This window comes from Osmerus eperlanus, chromosome 9, assembly GCF_963692335.1.
Source record: "Osmerus eperlanus chromosome 9, fOsmEpe2.1, whole genome shotgun sequence".
Lineage (NCBI taxonomy): Eukaryota > Metazoa > Chordata > Actinopteri > Osmeriformes > Osmeridae > Osmerus > Osmerus eperlanus.
Window position 1 is genome coordinate 16,205,907 of NC_085026.1, and position 16,505 is coordinate 16,222,411.

The window sequence follows — 16,505 nt, forward strand, 5'->3', positions numbered from 1 at the left end:
AAAACCATAGCCATTTTAACTCATTCGGTAAAACCTTGTACTAGTAACCTCCTTAGTTCCAGCATTCTCTGGTTCCAGAGATAGATGACCTGAGGTTTGTGACGCCTCGTGACATTTCAGTTCCGGGTCAAACGGAAAATCAACAAAAGTTGCGCAAGAATTATGAAAAAATAAACTCCGCCAACCAGCCACCAAGTCAAGGAAGACAGATAAAAGTATAAGTAGCCAAAGAAATTTCGCAAGCGTTATCACGGAGGTTATAATATTAATTGTGTTGGCATATCACTTAATGTTATTTTACTGTTTCCCGTTGCACTGATTCTCGAAATAACTGGGAAAGCTAGAGGTAAACATGGAGTTGTGTGTGACTTCTGCACTCATAGGTATATCGCTTTATATGGTGATACAGGGATTGCGCTTTATATTTGCGGATGCTGACTTTACTTTGCTTTGGGCGAGCATGATGGGGAGTAAACCAGGTAACCCATATTGTCTTGACCTCAGCTATATTGAACTGTCTATGTCTGCTAGTTGCAAATACAAATAGACTAACAATATCAAACTATTTCCCCTGAGCACTAGGGAGCATATCACACAATCCTATTGATCAGTCGGTTAATTTAGAACATTATTGATTGGTTTTATATTAAATGTTGTAGTGACAATAATAATCTCAAGGCAGTTGTATGTAGGGTAGAGTTCACTGAAATGTAGACTCTGATCCATTACATCAGGTGTATGTAGGGTAGGGTTCACCAAGACTATCATGTAGTGTTCTCTGACCCTTTCCTCCGAGTTTTTTACTTTTTAATCTTAGCATGTAAGTAAAATATCCTTGACCTCAGTCATGTTTCCTTTAGGGGTCAATTGAGGACATGGCTACCATGAAAACCAAACGCAAAGCCTAATTTGTGTGTAATGTCATAAGCGTGAAATAGGCACTCTTGATTTCCTGTAGAGACTGAGCTGAAGGGGCTGGTGGTGTGGATTACCGGAGCCTCAAGTGGCATTGGAGAGGAATTGGCGTACCAGCTGGCTGGATGTGGCTCTTCCTTGATCCTCTCTGCTCGCCGCACTGATGAGCTAAATAGGGTGAAACTTGGCTGCTTAAGTGAGTTCATGTTTCAGTTTTTTTTATTGGAGCCTATGTATTGTGAACACGTTGTATATTTTGTCTCGACTTTTAAATTAAAACACAACATACCACGACTATCTGTTATTTGCATAGACATTATGTTTTTGCCGCATGCCATTATGTAGATTATTTCTCCTGGTGAAGAATATGCGCCCATTTTTTAGAATTTAATTTTTTCTTCTAGAATGTTCCGATTTACAAGATGAGGATATTCTTGTTCTTCCGCTTGATTTGTTGGAGAGGGAATCTCATGATGCCAAAACCAAAGCAGCATTCCAGCACTTTGGCAGGGTAAGGCAAGCAGCCCGTGGTTATTAACGATAACCTTTCTTTCACCCCTATTAAGAATTAGCTCATATCAATTACAAAAGGGTTGAGTACATTTCCAGACATTTGTATGCTAGGACACTTTTTAGCATTCACATCATAGTTTTGTCTTACTTGTATCGGATAGACAAGACATTGTATTCTATAGACATTACTACCAACCTAATCCCAATGACAGAGATAACGGAACCACAACGTAACGCAATGGTATGTGAGCACGATATGTTGCCTAAGTTGCGACATGGTTTGCTTTATAATTACCCAGACCTCTTTTTCAAAAGGACGACTACAAACGACGGAAAGAGAATTTCCCCTCGGAACTCTTTGCTTTGTTCCCATGGTCTCCTCTGCATGCTCGTTTAGATCGACATCCTGATTAATAATGGAGGACGGAGCCAGCGTTCCCTGTTCGTAGAGACCAGTGTGGATGTTTACCAGGCCTTGATGGACCTTAATTTCCTGGGAACAGTGTCGCTCACCAAGCAGGTGTTGCTCCATATGACACAGAGAGGCACTGGCAGCATTGTGACCATCAGCAGTGTGGCTGGCCTTATTGGGGTACCACTGTCAACGGGGTACTCTGCCAGCAAACATGCTCTACAGGTAAGGAGAAACAACCCCTTTCTGCTTTGTGCATCATAACACTTACCACCCACAAGAACTAAAGGGTACAAAACTAACTTGATCCACACACAAGCATTTTTGTGTTTGGTTCAGTTTACAATTTTCTGCAAATGTCTGTAGGCTGGAATTTATGGCTTTATGCTGCGTCATGGCCACTGAAGTGATGCATTCCCTGACTTGTTTCTGCCCCGCTATCCACAGGGCTTCTTCAACTCTCTCCGCACAGAGCTGTCTGACCACCCAAAGATACTCATTAGCACAGTGTGTCCAGGGCCTGTTCAGTCACAGGTAGTCCATAACGCTTTCACACATACATTGGAAAAGGTAAGTTTTGCTTTCAGATTGTGCTTTTTTTTGTTGGTCACAGATGAATGCGTTGTGTTGTGTATTCTGCGAAGAAATGTCAACAAATTAATTCATGGGTGCATAATGTATACTATTATACCTCTATCATCATTTCATGTGTGTGTACTTAGATTCAAATGTTGATGTAGGCTGTGGACTGAATGCAGTTAAAACTAGGTAATTAGTCCTGCGCCCCTTCTGCTGGGTGAAGAAGTCCCGCTCTTTTCAGCTAAGAACATCCGATTGCACTAGAGGTGTTAATCGAGCTCTCACTTTACTCACGGTTGCTTCAGTCGATCAGATCTCCTTATTTCGTCACCCCAGTCAGTGTCCACAGCAGCAGGGGACCAGCAACACAAGATGCCCACCAGTCGATGTGTGCGTCTTATCCTGGTGGGCATGGCCAACGGCATCAAGGAGATGTGGATAGCCCAGCAGCCCTTTCTCCTGTTGTACTACGTGTGGCAGTACATGCCCACCCTGGCCTGGTACCTCACAAACCGCCTGGGCAAGAAGAGGGTAGAGAACTTTAAAGCTGGCCTGGTAGGTACCTGCCCTTTATCAACATGGTTAGACGCTCTCCTGGGCACAGACAGGACTAGACCTTCACTAGGATTCGTTGGAGGATGGTTATTGTCATGTCTGTGTCGGCGCGGCCTTGCTGACGCAGGTTGACCTTGCCTTACCAGACCTGGGACAGGGGGAGGAAAACTGAAAGTAATCAGAAGGTTGCCAGTTCGATTCCCGGCTGTGCCAGATGACGTTGTGTCCTTGGGCAAGGCACTTCACCCTACTTGCCTCGGGGGAATGTCCCTGTACTTACTGTCAGTCGCTCTGGATAAGAGCGTCTACTAAATGACTAAATGTAAATATCAGAGTAAAGAAGAGTGTGGAGTCCACTATTTAGAGCTGTCTCTTAACAGCTGGGGGGTTCAGCTGGTACTGACCTTGCTGCTGTCTGATAGAGCGGGGGGGGGGGGGGGGGGGCAAGGGTCTGACAGTGAGCAAGACTGCTGCCCCGCGGCACGGACAGACTGACTGACCAGTGGGTCTGCTGGCCTCTGCTGGACAGTGACAGCTGAGGGCCACTCAGAAAGGTCACATTTCAACTGGCCAGACATCTTACTGTCACAGGATTGAGACAATGTCACCCTCAGCACTGTGAAAGACTCGTGTTGGAACACTGTTACGCTGCACACGAGGGGGGGGAGGGGGCGTCTGCCGTTTCTGTTTTCTGAGAACAGGCTTTTGTATAGATTATGAAATCCTTATGACACATTTACACATTTAGTCATTTAGCAGACGCTCTTATTCAGAGCGACCTACAGTAAGTACAGGGACATTCTCCCCAAGGCAAGTAGGCCTTGCCCAAGGACACAACGTCATTTTGCACGGCCGGGAATCGAACCAGCGATTCCCTAACCGCTCAGCCCCTTATGAATGTCATTGCCCTTGGTCTGTGACTAAGGTTATGAAGATAATATAGTACAATAGTGGAAACACAATGGTGACAAGACTGAATGCATTATTAGGTTTATTATTGCTTAATTTCACTTGACTAGACATGCGTGCTACTGTATTCCGAGTGCTGTGTGTTGGCTATTGTGCTAAACGAATCCTGACGTTTGACGTCTTTTCTTTCCAGGATGCAGACTATGCTTACTTCACAAAGCCCAAGGTCAAAACTCCATGAATAGCACATTTTGAAGAGGTAAAATATTTTGTTGCATTCGTAATTGTTGAATTAGAAATGGAGTCTGTTAATAGCCCCAGCAGCTACGGGGCCTTGCTTTTAAGCTGAAAGGAAAGGGCTTTAGGATAGCTTGAAAGGATGACAGAAGTGGATGGAAGGGTTGAAATGGAAGTACTTACAGCCTGTGCAACTTCCCATCTAACGCACGGTCATGGTTTTGAAAATTGGATTTGTACCTCATCGTTTTGACATGACTAGTCTCTTTCAAATAATTTTATTATGTATGTACAGTTACATATATAAAATCAACAATATATACAGGAGACTATGGCAAATTCAATTCATTTGACTGTCTTCAACTGTAAACATGTTAACTGTAAACAAAGGATAGCAAACATGTACTAACCACATAACATATACTGCAAGACAAACCCAAGGCACATCCTTGAATTTTACACTTTCTAACAAAACAGGTAGTCCCTTTTGTTGCATTTGGGGACATTTCAGATCTACACTGGTAAGAAAACATCTGCAAAATAAGTCATGAAGTTGAAAGCACTGTGCAGCTTGGCTTTCTCTGAGGAAGAGATGGGGGAGGAACTGATCACATGACGCACGCACAAAAACACATCTGCCCTGCAGGGGAAACACCTGAATCTGTGTTGCAAGCTTTGTGACTGCTCCATGTGTAAGATGATTTAAAATCGAATCATTCCAATCAAGCGTGTCCCTTGTCGTGTACTTTTGAATGTTCAGATGTCAAAGATTGGATCAAAGAAATTAGCAAACTTTAACGAATCATCATTGACATTTTAGTAGTGTGCTCTGGTTCCAGCATTTGGATTTGATCTGTCATACAAATGGCTCGTAGGAGTTAGTGACGCAGCCCCAGTCCTGCTCTGGAGGCTCTCCCCCCATCGCCAGGCTGGGGAGACGGGAGACGGGAAGCAGGTGTGGAGAAGGAGCCCAGGGAGCCAGGAGTGTGGTGGTGGGGGGCTGGGGGTCATAGGCAGGGGAGGTGCAGGGGGGCGGAGGAGTAGATGGGGTACCCCAGGGGCGGGTCGGCAGCCTGGACGGTGAGGTTCCTCAGCATGATGGGATGGGCCTGGATGCTGTAGCGCTCCTCGTCGTCGTTGGTTGCGTACAGCAGCTCCCAGGACAGGTTGGCCCACTGCCCTCGCACGCCCTCCCCGTTTAGGCTCCCCACCTGCACCAGCTGCTCCTGCAGGGACAGCACGCGGCCCGTGTACGTGCCCTGCAGGACAGGAGAACAACAAGGGTCAAACGTCTCTTTCACACAAAAAGAAGCTTTCACTGCATCATCATGATAGGAGATCAAATATCACGAGGAGATCAACTATGTGAAAGGTTAATTGTGTGAGTTTGTTTGTGTGTGTGCGTGTTACCATAGCTGTGTGGTGGACTGGTTACCATGGTGGCTAACCGACTCTTTGATAAGACCGACACGGGAGTAAGGGTGTGCTTGTTTGGTTACCATGGTGAGGTCATGGCCCAGTGAAAAGAGGAAGGGCTTCTCCTGCAGGATGCTGTCCTGCCAACCTCGCTCTGCCACCAGGCCGATGTACCAGTCCCTCTCGTACTCCTCCAGGGTGCTGAACAGCTCCTCCGGGCCCTCCATGGGCCCCAGACTGGCCTGGTCAAACAGCAGCTTAAAACTGAACCTGCAGACAGAAGCACCACGGTAAAACTAAAGCACTGAATCCTGAAGATTCCCACAACAAATACAAAGCACTGTGTGTCGGTGTGTGTTTTATATTACTCTCGGCTTCATATCATTACCTGAAAGCCTTTAGTGCAAGCTGGTAGAGTTCTTTACTACTGGACAGCCAGTCCAGACCCTCCGTCCAGGGCACGTCTCCGCAGTAGAGCCTGTAGACGTAGCTGGGGCTGGTGAAGGAGGATTCTGCTCCCAGGGAAATGAGGCAGGACAAGGCCACCTGCGCATGAAGCTCCCGCAGTCCTTCGTCCTCCTTCAGGGCCTTGGTCATGTCCTCCGAGGCCTCGCCCTGGAGTAGTAGGCCGAAGCGGCCCAGCGCGAACCTGAACCAGTCCTCCGGGAACAGGGGCCTGAGCCCCAGCAGACGGGAGGGCAACAGGGGGGCCGTCCTCCAGTCCGAGGGCAGGCTGAACAGCTCGGAGTGGGGGCAGCTGAAGCTGAGATGCGTGGTGGGGCCGAGGCCGTCTGAGAGGCCCCCGGGGTTCCGGCCCTTGTCCACGGCTGGGAGGCCGAGACCCAGCCCCAGAGGCTGCAGAGGCTGCAGGGCAGACAAGGCCATGTTCTCAAACAAGCTGTCCATCTCCACAGAGCCGGGCAGGGAGGGGCCCATCTGCATGACTGTGTGTCCCAACTGGGCCTCCGTACTCACCAGCGCCACCGTCCGCCTGGCCGGCTGAGGCCCGAACAGATCATCCTCGTCGGACCAGTCGCCAAAGGAAGTGAGGCTGGAGCTGTCGCGCCTGAACTTGAGAGACGAGACGTTCGACTCGACCACGACCGCCTCGGCCGGCTGGGCGCACGTGGACTGGGCCGGCTGGGAGGACTGGGACCTCCTGCCCCCGGCCCCCGCCCCGGCCCCCTCCTCGGGGCCCCAGGTGAAGCCCTGGCGGCCCCTCTGGACGCAGTGTCTCAGCAGCAGCCAGATCAGGGTTTTCAGGAAGTCGTCCTGGAGCGTCCGTAAGTTGTCATGCGAGTCGATGATGCCGGAGAGCACGTTGCGGGCGTCGGAGTACACCCGCACGGGCAGCACGGCGCAGGGCGTGAGGGCGTTGCCCCAGTGCATGTTCAGACCCTGGGTGAGCCCCAAGCGCTCCGGGCGCTCGAAGGCCCCCTCGAAGACTTCGTCCACCCTGCGTGCCTCCACAGTGTGGCAGGAGGTCTCCTGCAGCTCCAGTCCCTGGAACACAACAGCACCTCTCCTGAAACCTCACACCGCATCTCAGCAAGACTTCAACCACACCTTTTAAAATCGTGGATGTAGCAGGGGGGGGGGAGGGTTGGGGGTGTCGTACCTTGATGTTGACCGTGAGGTAGCCGTACCCTCGTTCGAGGATCACGATCCACACAACGCGGTCCTGGAAGCGCCCCAGGAAGTGAGAGCCAGGGGACAGGGACCCTGCGGAGGACGGCAGACAAACCCGTCAGCTGTGGGAACAGCCCCGCCGCTGCCTGTTGCTGGGGCAACTCCACAAAGCCCTGGCTCAAACTGTAGCCGATCACAGCATATTATTGTTGTGGTCTTGATGTAGACACACAAATCCATAAGTTATGCTATCACAGGACGAACAGTCAAAAAGATGTTGCGGACTGGGGAAATGCGACGAGGAGCGTGGAGGCACATGGGCTATACATAAGTAAGTGCCCTCTGGTCACACAAACCTTTCATTTTGCATCAGTAGCGAGTCTGAAGACTCTGAGGATAACTGTGCTGGATGAGCTGTAGGGTGACGCTTCCCATTTCCGTTGTACAGGAAGGTCATGATACGGTTTAAACCGGCTGACTGCACAGAGATCTAAATATTGAATTCCTTCTTCTCTGCCTTGGTTTTCCATTAGACTCTAAATATTAATTCCTCTTACGGGATTAGACTTTGGGAATTTGTACAGGGAGAAGGTTTCATCTCTGGGTGATAAGGGATAAGGGACAGACGTGTTTTGGGAGGGTGAAATGGAAGTGGTAGTAGGATGGTAGCTTCTCGTTTAACCTTTTAACCCTCGTGCTGCCTTCGGGTCACATGACCCAAAGGTTCATAATGAACCATCGTTGTGTTTACCCAATTTTACCCAATACAAAAACAAATAAAAATAATTTTCTTTTAACATTTGCAATGTGGGGGGTCTGAGACAGCCCAACGGTTAAAAGAAAATGCTTCACTTTGTTTTTGTATGCGGTAAAGATGTCGCAATACGACGGTGGGTCACAATGACTGATGGGTCAGAATGACCCGAAGATAACACAAGGGTTAAGGAGTGAGTTATTTTTCCAAAACGGAAGCTAGCTAGTTTTAGTTAGCTTCCGTTACCTAGCAACCTAGCATAATACTCGTAGCAATGCTACTACCTGCTAGTGTTACTTGTTAGCCTCCTAATTGTAAATTCTGAAGCCATACTATAGCGTTTGTCATATAGTTTTTGTCTATCGGAAAATAGTCGGTTGGAATGTTCAGAATCACACATGTGTGACGGTAGTTTGAGTAGTGTTCTCAGGGCTCAGGGATAATGTCATGTCCCGTAGCGATATCTGGGAATAGTCCCAGACAGCGCCCTGTGAAGGGAAGTGACACGCTGTGCGTTCTGCAGTCCTGCTCCGTGATCACTGATGCAGATCTCCCAATGTCACAGAGGGGGCACAGGAGATAACTACACCCTTCCTCCCCTCCCTCCTCACTCCCCCCCTCCTCACTCCCCCCCTCCTCACTCCCTCGTCCCCTCCCTAGACTGCGAGCATCAGAAGACCCAACAAGCCCTCGGCTTGAATTATATATCAGGGCCAAGGCACCCCCAGCTAGCCAAGAAAACAATAAGATTGAGCGATGACATCACTGACCACAGCTGCCTCATCCTTTTGTTTGTATTCATCAAGCCATAAATAATTAAGCTAGTATGTTTTTTGACCCCCTCCCCCCCCCCCCGACAGCAAATAGAATGCTGTGCTGAAATTTTTTGTAGCGGCTCCAGTTGGCTTGCGAATATTACGCGGTTAATGGCGTGGAAACGTTTGGATGTAATGAATACAGATCAGAGCGGTTTTGTTCGGGTCACTTCACAGGAAGCACAACTGGATCCTGCAAGCTTGGGTTCCCGCCGGCGGCTGCAGTCACACAACAACAACAGTCATCCCAGTATGAAACCAGAAGCAGCACCCGTCCCACTCCCTTCATATGCATAGCTTCCCTGTTCGACCCATCTGAAAGTTCATGGTGTCGCTGCAATGAGTCAACATGCGCAGGAAGAATACAAGCAACCTTGAGTGGAACTCTATTAACACCTCGAGTGCAAACCGATGTTCTTACTGCTGTTGGCTGCAAAAGAGTGTGACTTCCATAACCAGCAGAAGAAAAGGCAGGACTAATCACCTATCTTGTACTTCAGGCCACAGACTACATCATATTTTTAATCTATGAAGACAGTCACCTGAAATGATGATGGAGGTGTAATAGTGTTGTAGGTGTGGATATCATATTTTCCGTCATATATTAATAATATCCTACATGAGACAGGTTCTGAATATTCGACCAAACAACATCACTAACCCTAAAACTCTCAAGTGACAAACTGAAGAAGTTAAGCAAGTTGTGTTGACTAACCCAGCGATCCTGCGGCAAAGCCAGTCCTCAGCGCGCCAGCCAAGCTCCTGCTCATCTGCTGGTAGTAGACCGAGTCGGGACAGGGGCAGGCGGTGCCCACGGGCCCCGGCCAGCTGCGCTGAGGCCGGGGGAAGCCCACCAGGAAGATGGGCAGGGTGAAGAGGGGCAGGAGGGGCGCGGACAGCAGGGCCGACAGGGCCACCACCGAGAGCAGCAGTGGGCACAGGGAGGCGTTCAGGGCCAGGAGGGCACCGGCTGACTGCCGACGCTGTTTCTTCTCCGTCCAGGACGTCACCAGCACCGTCAGCGTGAACTTCAGCTTGGCCAGAAACTGCACCAGCCTGTCACTCAGTAGGCCCACCTGGGTCACAAACACACACACACACACACAGGGACACCGTAAAGCCTCAGGATTGTTCCAGAGACTACAACCGGGACAGGGAGTCAGGTGGCTGAGCGGTTAGGGAATCGGGCTAGTAATCTGAAGGTTGCCAGTTCGATTTTTTTTTTATGATCTGAGGTTGGGAACGTGTTACCAGGAGGAGCTGGACGCCTGTACCCAGGAAGTCCCACCCTGGCAGCTTGCTGTCCCCAGCAGCCAGCCTCACAGACACCACCACCGCCATCTGCAGCAGGGCCTCCTCAGAGCTCTGCCACACCTGCGGAAAGGGGAGGTCAGAAAACCCTTGTTCGATGAACCTTTTAGTGGACCATGTGCCAGTCACTAGTCATGCTGTGTATTGAGAAGGCGCTGTGTACCACTCGGAAGGCCCGGGTGAATCCCACACTGAGGGAAGCTGTGTGGAGCTTCAGCAGAGAGCTGTCCATCGCCAGGAAAGCAATCATTGCGAAAGGAGACACTGCAAGTTGAACATTAGGATTAGCTCCTCATATGTGTAATAACATGCAAACATTTGTTTCACATTTTCCTTTCTAAGGACCCAGAACAATCAGTTATATATATAAAGAAAATGTTGGCATTTTTCTTGCTTTATTGGACAGTTTTAATTGAAGTGTGACAGGAAAGGCAGGGAGGGGAAGACATGAAGCAAAGGGCCCAGGCTGCTCCCCCAGTCTACATGGTACGTGCACTTACCAGTTACATATGAAACGAGAAAGATGAACTCACCTAGATTGAGCAGAACTCTCCTGATGGTCCCAGCCACATGAAGGCCTCTGCTCCTCTGCCTGAACACCTGCACACTGGTCATCCCTCTGGGGTACAGAGGGTTGAGGAACATCCCTCCACACACGTACGCTCCCTGGATCTCTCGGAGGGCCCAGCACAGTACGAAGAGGAGGATAAGGAGGTAGCTCACAGCAGCCTGAGGCGCCCACACCAGAACCTGGGTCTGGTTCTGGAACTGGGCGGGATTCAGGAAATGATGTAAGAGTCCTGCCTCTGTCATGGCCGCCAGCAGCAGGCCCAGGTAGAGGAGCAGTTCTTTCACTCCTAGACGCCATCCAAAGGAGCAGGGAGGGGTGGGTGAAGACTCCCTAGGCCATCCATCTTTACCACGGGCTGCCCTGGATCCCACACACTGGCTCCCCAGCTGGCTGAAGTCTAGACTCAGCAGGAACCCCATGGAGATGGTGAACAGGACCACCCCCAGAGTGGAAGGGATGAAGAAAGTACAAACTGCCACGATGATAGAAACAGCAAACATCAGCAACAACCTGCAGAACACAGACAGCAAAGAATAAGAGAGGCTGGCCAAGGCCAGAAAACAATCAGCAGTTTTAAAAACGAGGTTTTAATAAATGCAAAGACTACAAGGCCAATGTCACTGTTGAAAAATCCACTGGATCCAAGATCCAAAAGGGGTGGAATATGGAACTGATTTACTATGACAAAAGTGTACGACATTTCGGGTTGACCAGCGTTGTACCTTAGGTTGCTAGACATGGGAGAACCACCGAGACCAAACACCAGGGACTGCTCCATGGCCCAGAGCAGGAGAGCGTCCAGGGGAGACAGCATGCCCAGGGCCCACAGCAGAGGCAGCAGGAGGAACAACACATGGAGGACCTGACTAATCAGCTGCAGCTCTGGTACTGGACCTACAAACCTTCATGGATGAGAGAGTCATGAGTGAGAGCCGCAAAACAACAGAGCATTACCACATACTTTCTAAAATATATAGATATATACATAGTAAGGTCCAAAAGTCTGAGATGATTAGTCAGCTACTTCTATTTTGAATTAGTTTTGACTGTAATGCTTTAAAAAAAATCATATGATAATGTGTCTACATACATTTCAGAATATCTTAGTGTTTGATATGACAATTTGCTTGACACTGTGCATTGATTCCACAAATGTGTGCAAAACCCGATGACCCATTATGTTCCAGAGAGATTCTTGTGACTTAAATTCCCTCATTACATGTTCAAAGTGATCTCACGATGTTTGGACCCTATCGTATAAATATATATTTTACAGTGTTTGGATGTGGGCACAAGAATCTGCTAAGTGAACCAATGTAAATGTTTAAATCGCCTCTGACCTATCAGCCAGATCCACTGCGATGAAAGTCAAGATGTAGAGAGGTCGGGTGAGAGGGGAGATCTCGTAGGTGTCCTGTGCCTGGAATGTGGCCGTCTCTGTGGCTGTGTTGACAATAAGCGAGTACTCTGCTATGCACAAGGTGACCCAGCTCAGGACGAACACCACCAGGGCTACACCCACGCTGCCATACAGGGCGGTCAGCCTGCCCAGGAGCACATACCACGTCCCGAAGGCGCACAAGGCCCCGGCCAGGACGGTGTGGAGCACCACATTCAGCCCGAACCTTTTCCCAGGGGCGATGAACCTGACCGTCTCTGGGCCCACACAGTGGGTGAACTCCACCTCCTCCTCGTCAGCCAGGATGTTGGGCGCTCCCAGACGCTCCACTGTGCCTGTTCTCCTGGCGGCGTTCAGCGCCAGGGACTGGACCACCACCGCAGCCCCGAGCATCAGCATGCCAGACAGCACTGCCGCGTGGAGCTCGGCGAGCAGGTGCAGCTGGCACAGAAGCGTCCCGATGCCACCAAACAGCCATGGTGTCAGGAACAACACCGCCTGGTTGACGTAGACATAAGGTGGGGCGCAGTAGCCCAACTTGAAACGAGGACCCCCCAATATGGTCTGAGGGAACCGCTTCCAGAAAAACTCCTGTTTGTATTCGTTGAGCAAGGGCACATCTGGCCCCATCCTGACCATGCCCTGGGCGGGTGCAGCCAGGTCATCTCCCCGGAGCTGCAGGTAGCGTCATCCTACTGGTCCGGAAACAAAGAATGTTAATCTAAACGGTCTTTGAATCAACACACCCATGTCTGGTAACCATTGTTGACTTTCACCATGGTAGCCTTTGCAACATTGTCGAAGTTAATCATTTATCTCTTCCTAGTGTTTTGTCGTTACATTGCTAACGTGATGAGGGATGGTGACAGCGAAGTATCGTTGCAAGCTGCCTGGATACTGAGAAAACCAGCATTGCAGCCGTTGCTGCAACAAGCATTGTTGAAGACTAAAAGGCTTTTAGTCAACAACAATAGGGTCCTCGGCTTGACAGGGGTAACCAACACTGACTATCTACACTGACAATAATTGCACCATTGTTTAACCGTCAGACACACATCGAAGCGAACCTGTATGACTTTCTTACGTGTTCACATGGCAACTAACATTCCAACCGTAATCTGCCTAGCTAGACAGGCTACAGCAAGCAAGATAAAGCAGTTGTTTCAATGTTTATTTAAGGCATCTCATTCATAGAATATTAGCGATCTAGTGCTGCTTGGCTAGCTAGCTACTGTCATGAGTTGGTTGCCATGAAAACCCAAGCAGCGGAGCACTAGCAGAAACGTATCTTTAAGACGTTAGACAAGCTACTATGTACTGTCTGTATCTACAAACTTACCTAGCTACGAAAGCACGGCCATTTTTCCAACAGAGTGTCTTGTCATTTGAAATATGAATATACATACATAAAGTTGGACTAGCTAACAAAGCGATTGTGACAGTCACAGCTGGTATTTAAAACGTTAGCTAGCTAGCTAACGTTATCTTAAAAGCTTGCTAGCTAGGCGAACAACAACAAAATGAAGCACAATTTGGTCATCAGTGGGCGGGCCGTGTAGCAATGTTGCGACCAATCAATGGGTAGGGAGGACAGACCTGTTTTATACTCAAATTCCGGAAATAATGTTTTAATAGCTACCCTCTAGCAAAGTATGTATTTTTTTTATAGACGGGGTAACTAAAATGCACATACATTTTGAAATGTATGTGTATTATGCATACAGTTTAATGGTTGTTCATTTTACCTGGCATTATGTGACTTCCGCTTAATGCGACTTCCGTTATGTGGATTGGTTAGATATTGAATGTATTAAATAAAACGCGGCATATTTCATACATATTTGTAGTAGTTTCAAAAGAGCTGAATCCCGTTGCGATACTGATTTGAAAACGGATACATGAAGTTTGTGTATGTAACAAAACATTCTATATTAGATCACCTTGGACTATTCAGATGATACAAAAAGTATGAATTGGTCACACTATGGTCAGTGTGGTTTAGACTGGCCCAGTAGGCATCGCCTGGCACATATGGACTTATTTCCACTGTTCAATACCAAGTCTTCGATTTCAGTTTTATGTACAGCATAATGGTTTACTCACACTTCAAACACGACTTGAAGTATTGAAGATCATTACCTTTAGTCATTTAGCAGACGCTCTTATCAGCTGTTTTGCTATTAATTGTTGAAATGAAATAAACAATATTGCTTTTAATGGTGTTTGGAACTCCATTCTGGTTTGCCGCCATATTTCTGTCACACACACATTCACGTGCATCCTTACAGCATAGCTGCAACAGCAATCATGACAGCAGATCAGCAAGAGTAGTATGGTGACAAGTGAGGTAATGTATTTTAACTTGTCTTGTTTTCCGTTTGTGCATACTGAATCTACTGAATTCGATCTCGATCCCAGGGTTGGGTACGTGTTGTACGTGCATGGAAATGTTAATCCGTGCAAACATTTCAATATCATGGTTACATGACTCATTGACTCATTGACTCAAATTACATTTAAATCAATTGTATTTGATCATTTTATACGAAACCTACTTTGATCCATCCTCATGGAAATCTAGACTTGAATTAATCTAGTTCACTGATATCTCAAACAAGGCATCACTAGTAAACAAGTCTCTCAGATACAACAGATTGTATTGTATTTTTGTAAAAAAAAAAAAAAAAAAAAAAAAGCAATATTAATATACAAGATCAAATGAAACATTATATAGTTTTTTGTTTTTGTGGTAAAATCCATCCACATAACAAAGGGATTTAGAGCCCCACCTTATCCCTTTTCCACAAAGCAATGAAAAGCACATCCGTCTGTGTATCCATAATTACACCAACAATGCATTTGTCTGTGGTCCTCTTCCCAAATATTTTTTTTCCTTGGCACTGGTGACTGTTTACATCCTTAAGATTATGTGTTTACCCCAAAAGACACAAAGGATTACCAATGTTGATATTACATTTTAACTCCCAAGTTATCGTCTTTTTAATACAAAGTAACAAATCCTCCGTGTCTTTTATTATTTCAATATATTGAAAGCGATTGTATTTGAGGAAATCTGCTGCCATCAGATGTCTGTTTTGGGGTGACGGAGCAAAGAGCAGGCCGGAAAGGAGGAGGATGTGATCAAGGAAGAGGGCTATAACTTCAACACAAAGAAACACTGTAATCTTATGTAAAGGAGATTAGAATTGTTTTTGGTAAAGGCTCAGGAATAGGGTTGGACCATACAGTTTCGTCATCCCACAATATACAATTTACGCCCCATGTAGGGTACAGAAATATCCTCAGCAGTCATAACAACCAATATGACTCACTGTAATCCTACATCATCATACAGTCTGTCCCTCACTGTTCAGTTGTGTATCTGTCTGGTATCCCCTATGTTCAGAGTATGGATTTAAACAAAATATAATTTAAAAAGCAGCACTAATGCAAATAATAAAGCTGTTTCACGGCAAAGAAAAGATAAAGAAAGTGGAGGTTAGTGCCCAAGAAATCTATTCACGATTGCATGTCTGAGCAATGCTCGATCTTATTTGTTGACTAGATTTGAAGTGGGACATAGAAGCCATTTTGAACATGTATATATTTGTGTTATTGAATATTTGGCGTCTCTATGTGAACAACTGTGGAGCTTTTCACCCTTGAAGAGCCAACATTTTTTCTGATGAATATCAACACACAGCCCAAGCATTTTCCATCTCAGGTCTTTTATCACTGTCGCTCCTTCTTTTGTGTGCATTTTCTTCCTCTCACTTTCCTCAATTCTAACTCAGGGATTCAGAGGGAAATGAATTACTGTGAACTGACAAGCCACAACAATAACTAAATGACACATTTGTTGAGAGGGCATTATGTCAAGATTGTGTTTGAATGGGGTATACTTGTGGAGCAGAAAAATGAATACGGAACATAATATGCGCCTTTGGAACATAAATCCATTCAGATTTCAATCACATGTGCTTTGATAAAACTCCCTTGGTTGCCATAGTAAAATACAATTTCATTTTCATGACTGCCATTCCGGAAAAGAAAACAGACTGAGACGACAGTAATTGTAGTGTGTACCGCCTATTCCGACGTTACCTGAAGCTTCAAAATGTGTCTCTGGGATACGGGGTCTGTTGTTCACACATAAGACTACTGAATGGGCATTATGGTGAACATACATTGTTCTTCTGTGATAGTTTTGTCAGTAAAAAAAAAAGAGAAAAAAGCTTGGATAAACAATAACATGTCAATACCTGTATTGTGTACTCAATGTTGGTGACTGGCTTTAAACATCTATTGACATCCTCAACCATCTCACTTCACCCGCAACCTCCAACTCCCTGCATAGGAACCTGAGTAGATAGCACAGAAAACATGGTCCATTCAGCAATTATTCAGAGTCTTGGACTAATGGCACTCTGAATGCACAGCCACAGCAGAATGTAGGGAGTCAGTGGACCAGCAGTAATGGCCCCTTACAG

General features: G+C 47.1%; 2 protein-coding genes across 4 annotated transcripts; one reads left to right on the forward strand and one right to left on the reverse strand.

Annotated features, from left to right (window-relative positions):
• Positions 1-128: 128 nt before the first annotated feature.
• dhrs7 (dehydrogenase/reductase (SDR family) member 7) lies at positions 129-4,737 on the forward strand. Of its 2 annotated transcripts, XM_062469601.1 has the most exons (8): positions 129-479; positions 959-1,111; positions 1,320-1,426; positions 1,826-2,065; positions 2,288-2,410; positions 2,756-2,974; positions 4,077-4,142; positions 4,598-4,737. In XM_062469601.1, the coding sequence occupies exons 1-7, from the start codon at positions 353-355 to the stop codon at positions 4,122-4,124; spliced, it is 1,017 nt and encodes a 338-aa protein (XP_062325585.1). In that variant the 5' UTR covers positions 129-352; the 3' UTR covers positions 4,125-4,142; positions 4,598-4,737. The 2 variants fall into 2 exon arrangements, with proteins under 2 accessions (XP_062325585.1, XP_062325584.1); XM_062469600.1 differs by having other exon boundaries at positions 4,077-4,737.
• On the reverse strand, positions 4,383-12,734 carry pcnx4 (pecanex 4). 2 transcript variants are annotated; one of them, XM_062469596.1, is made up of 11 exons: positions 11,957-12,733; positions 11,339-11,518; positions 10,579-11,126; positions 10,209-10,309; positions 9,986-10,108; positions 9,450-9,810; positions 7,155-7,258; positions 6,512-7,039; positions 5,925-6,400; positions 5,620-5,806; positions 4,383-5,379 (listed from the first exon to the last, which is right to left on the reverse strand). In XM_062469596.1, exons 1-11 carry the CDS (start codon positions 12,652-12,654, stop codon positions 5,128-5,130), a joined length of 3,558 nt encoding a protein of 1,185 aa, XP_062325580.1. In that variant the 5' UTR covers positions 12,655-12,733; the 3' UTR covers positions 4,383-5,127. The 2 variants fall into 2 exon arrangements, with proteins under 2 accessions (XP_062325580.1, XP_062325579.1); XM_062469595.1 differs by having other exon boundaries at positions 5,925-7,039; positions 11,957-12,734.
• Between the last annotated feature and the right edge of the window lie 3,771 nt (positions 12,735-16,505).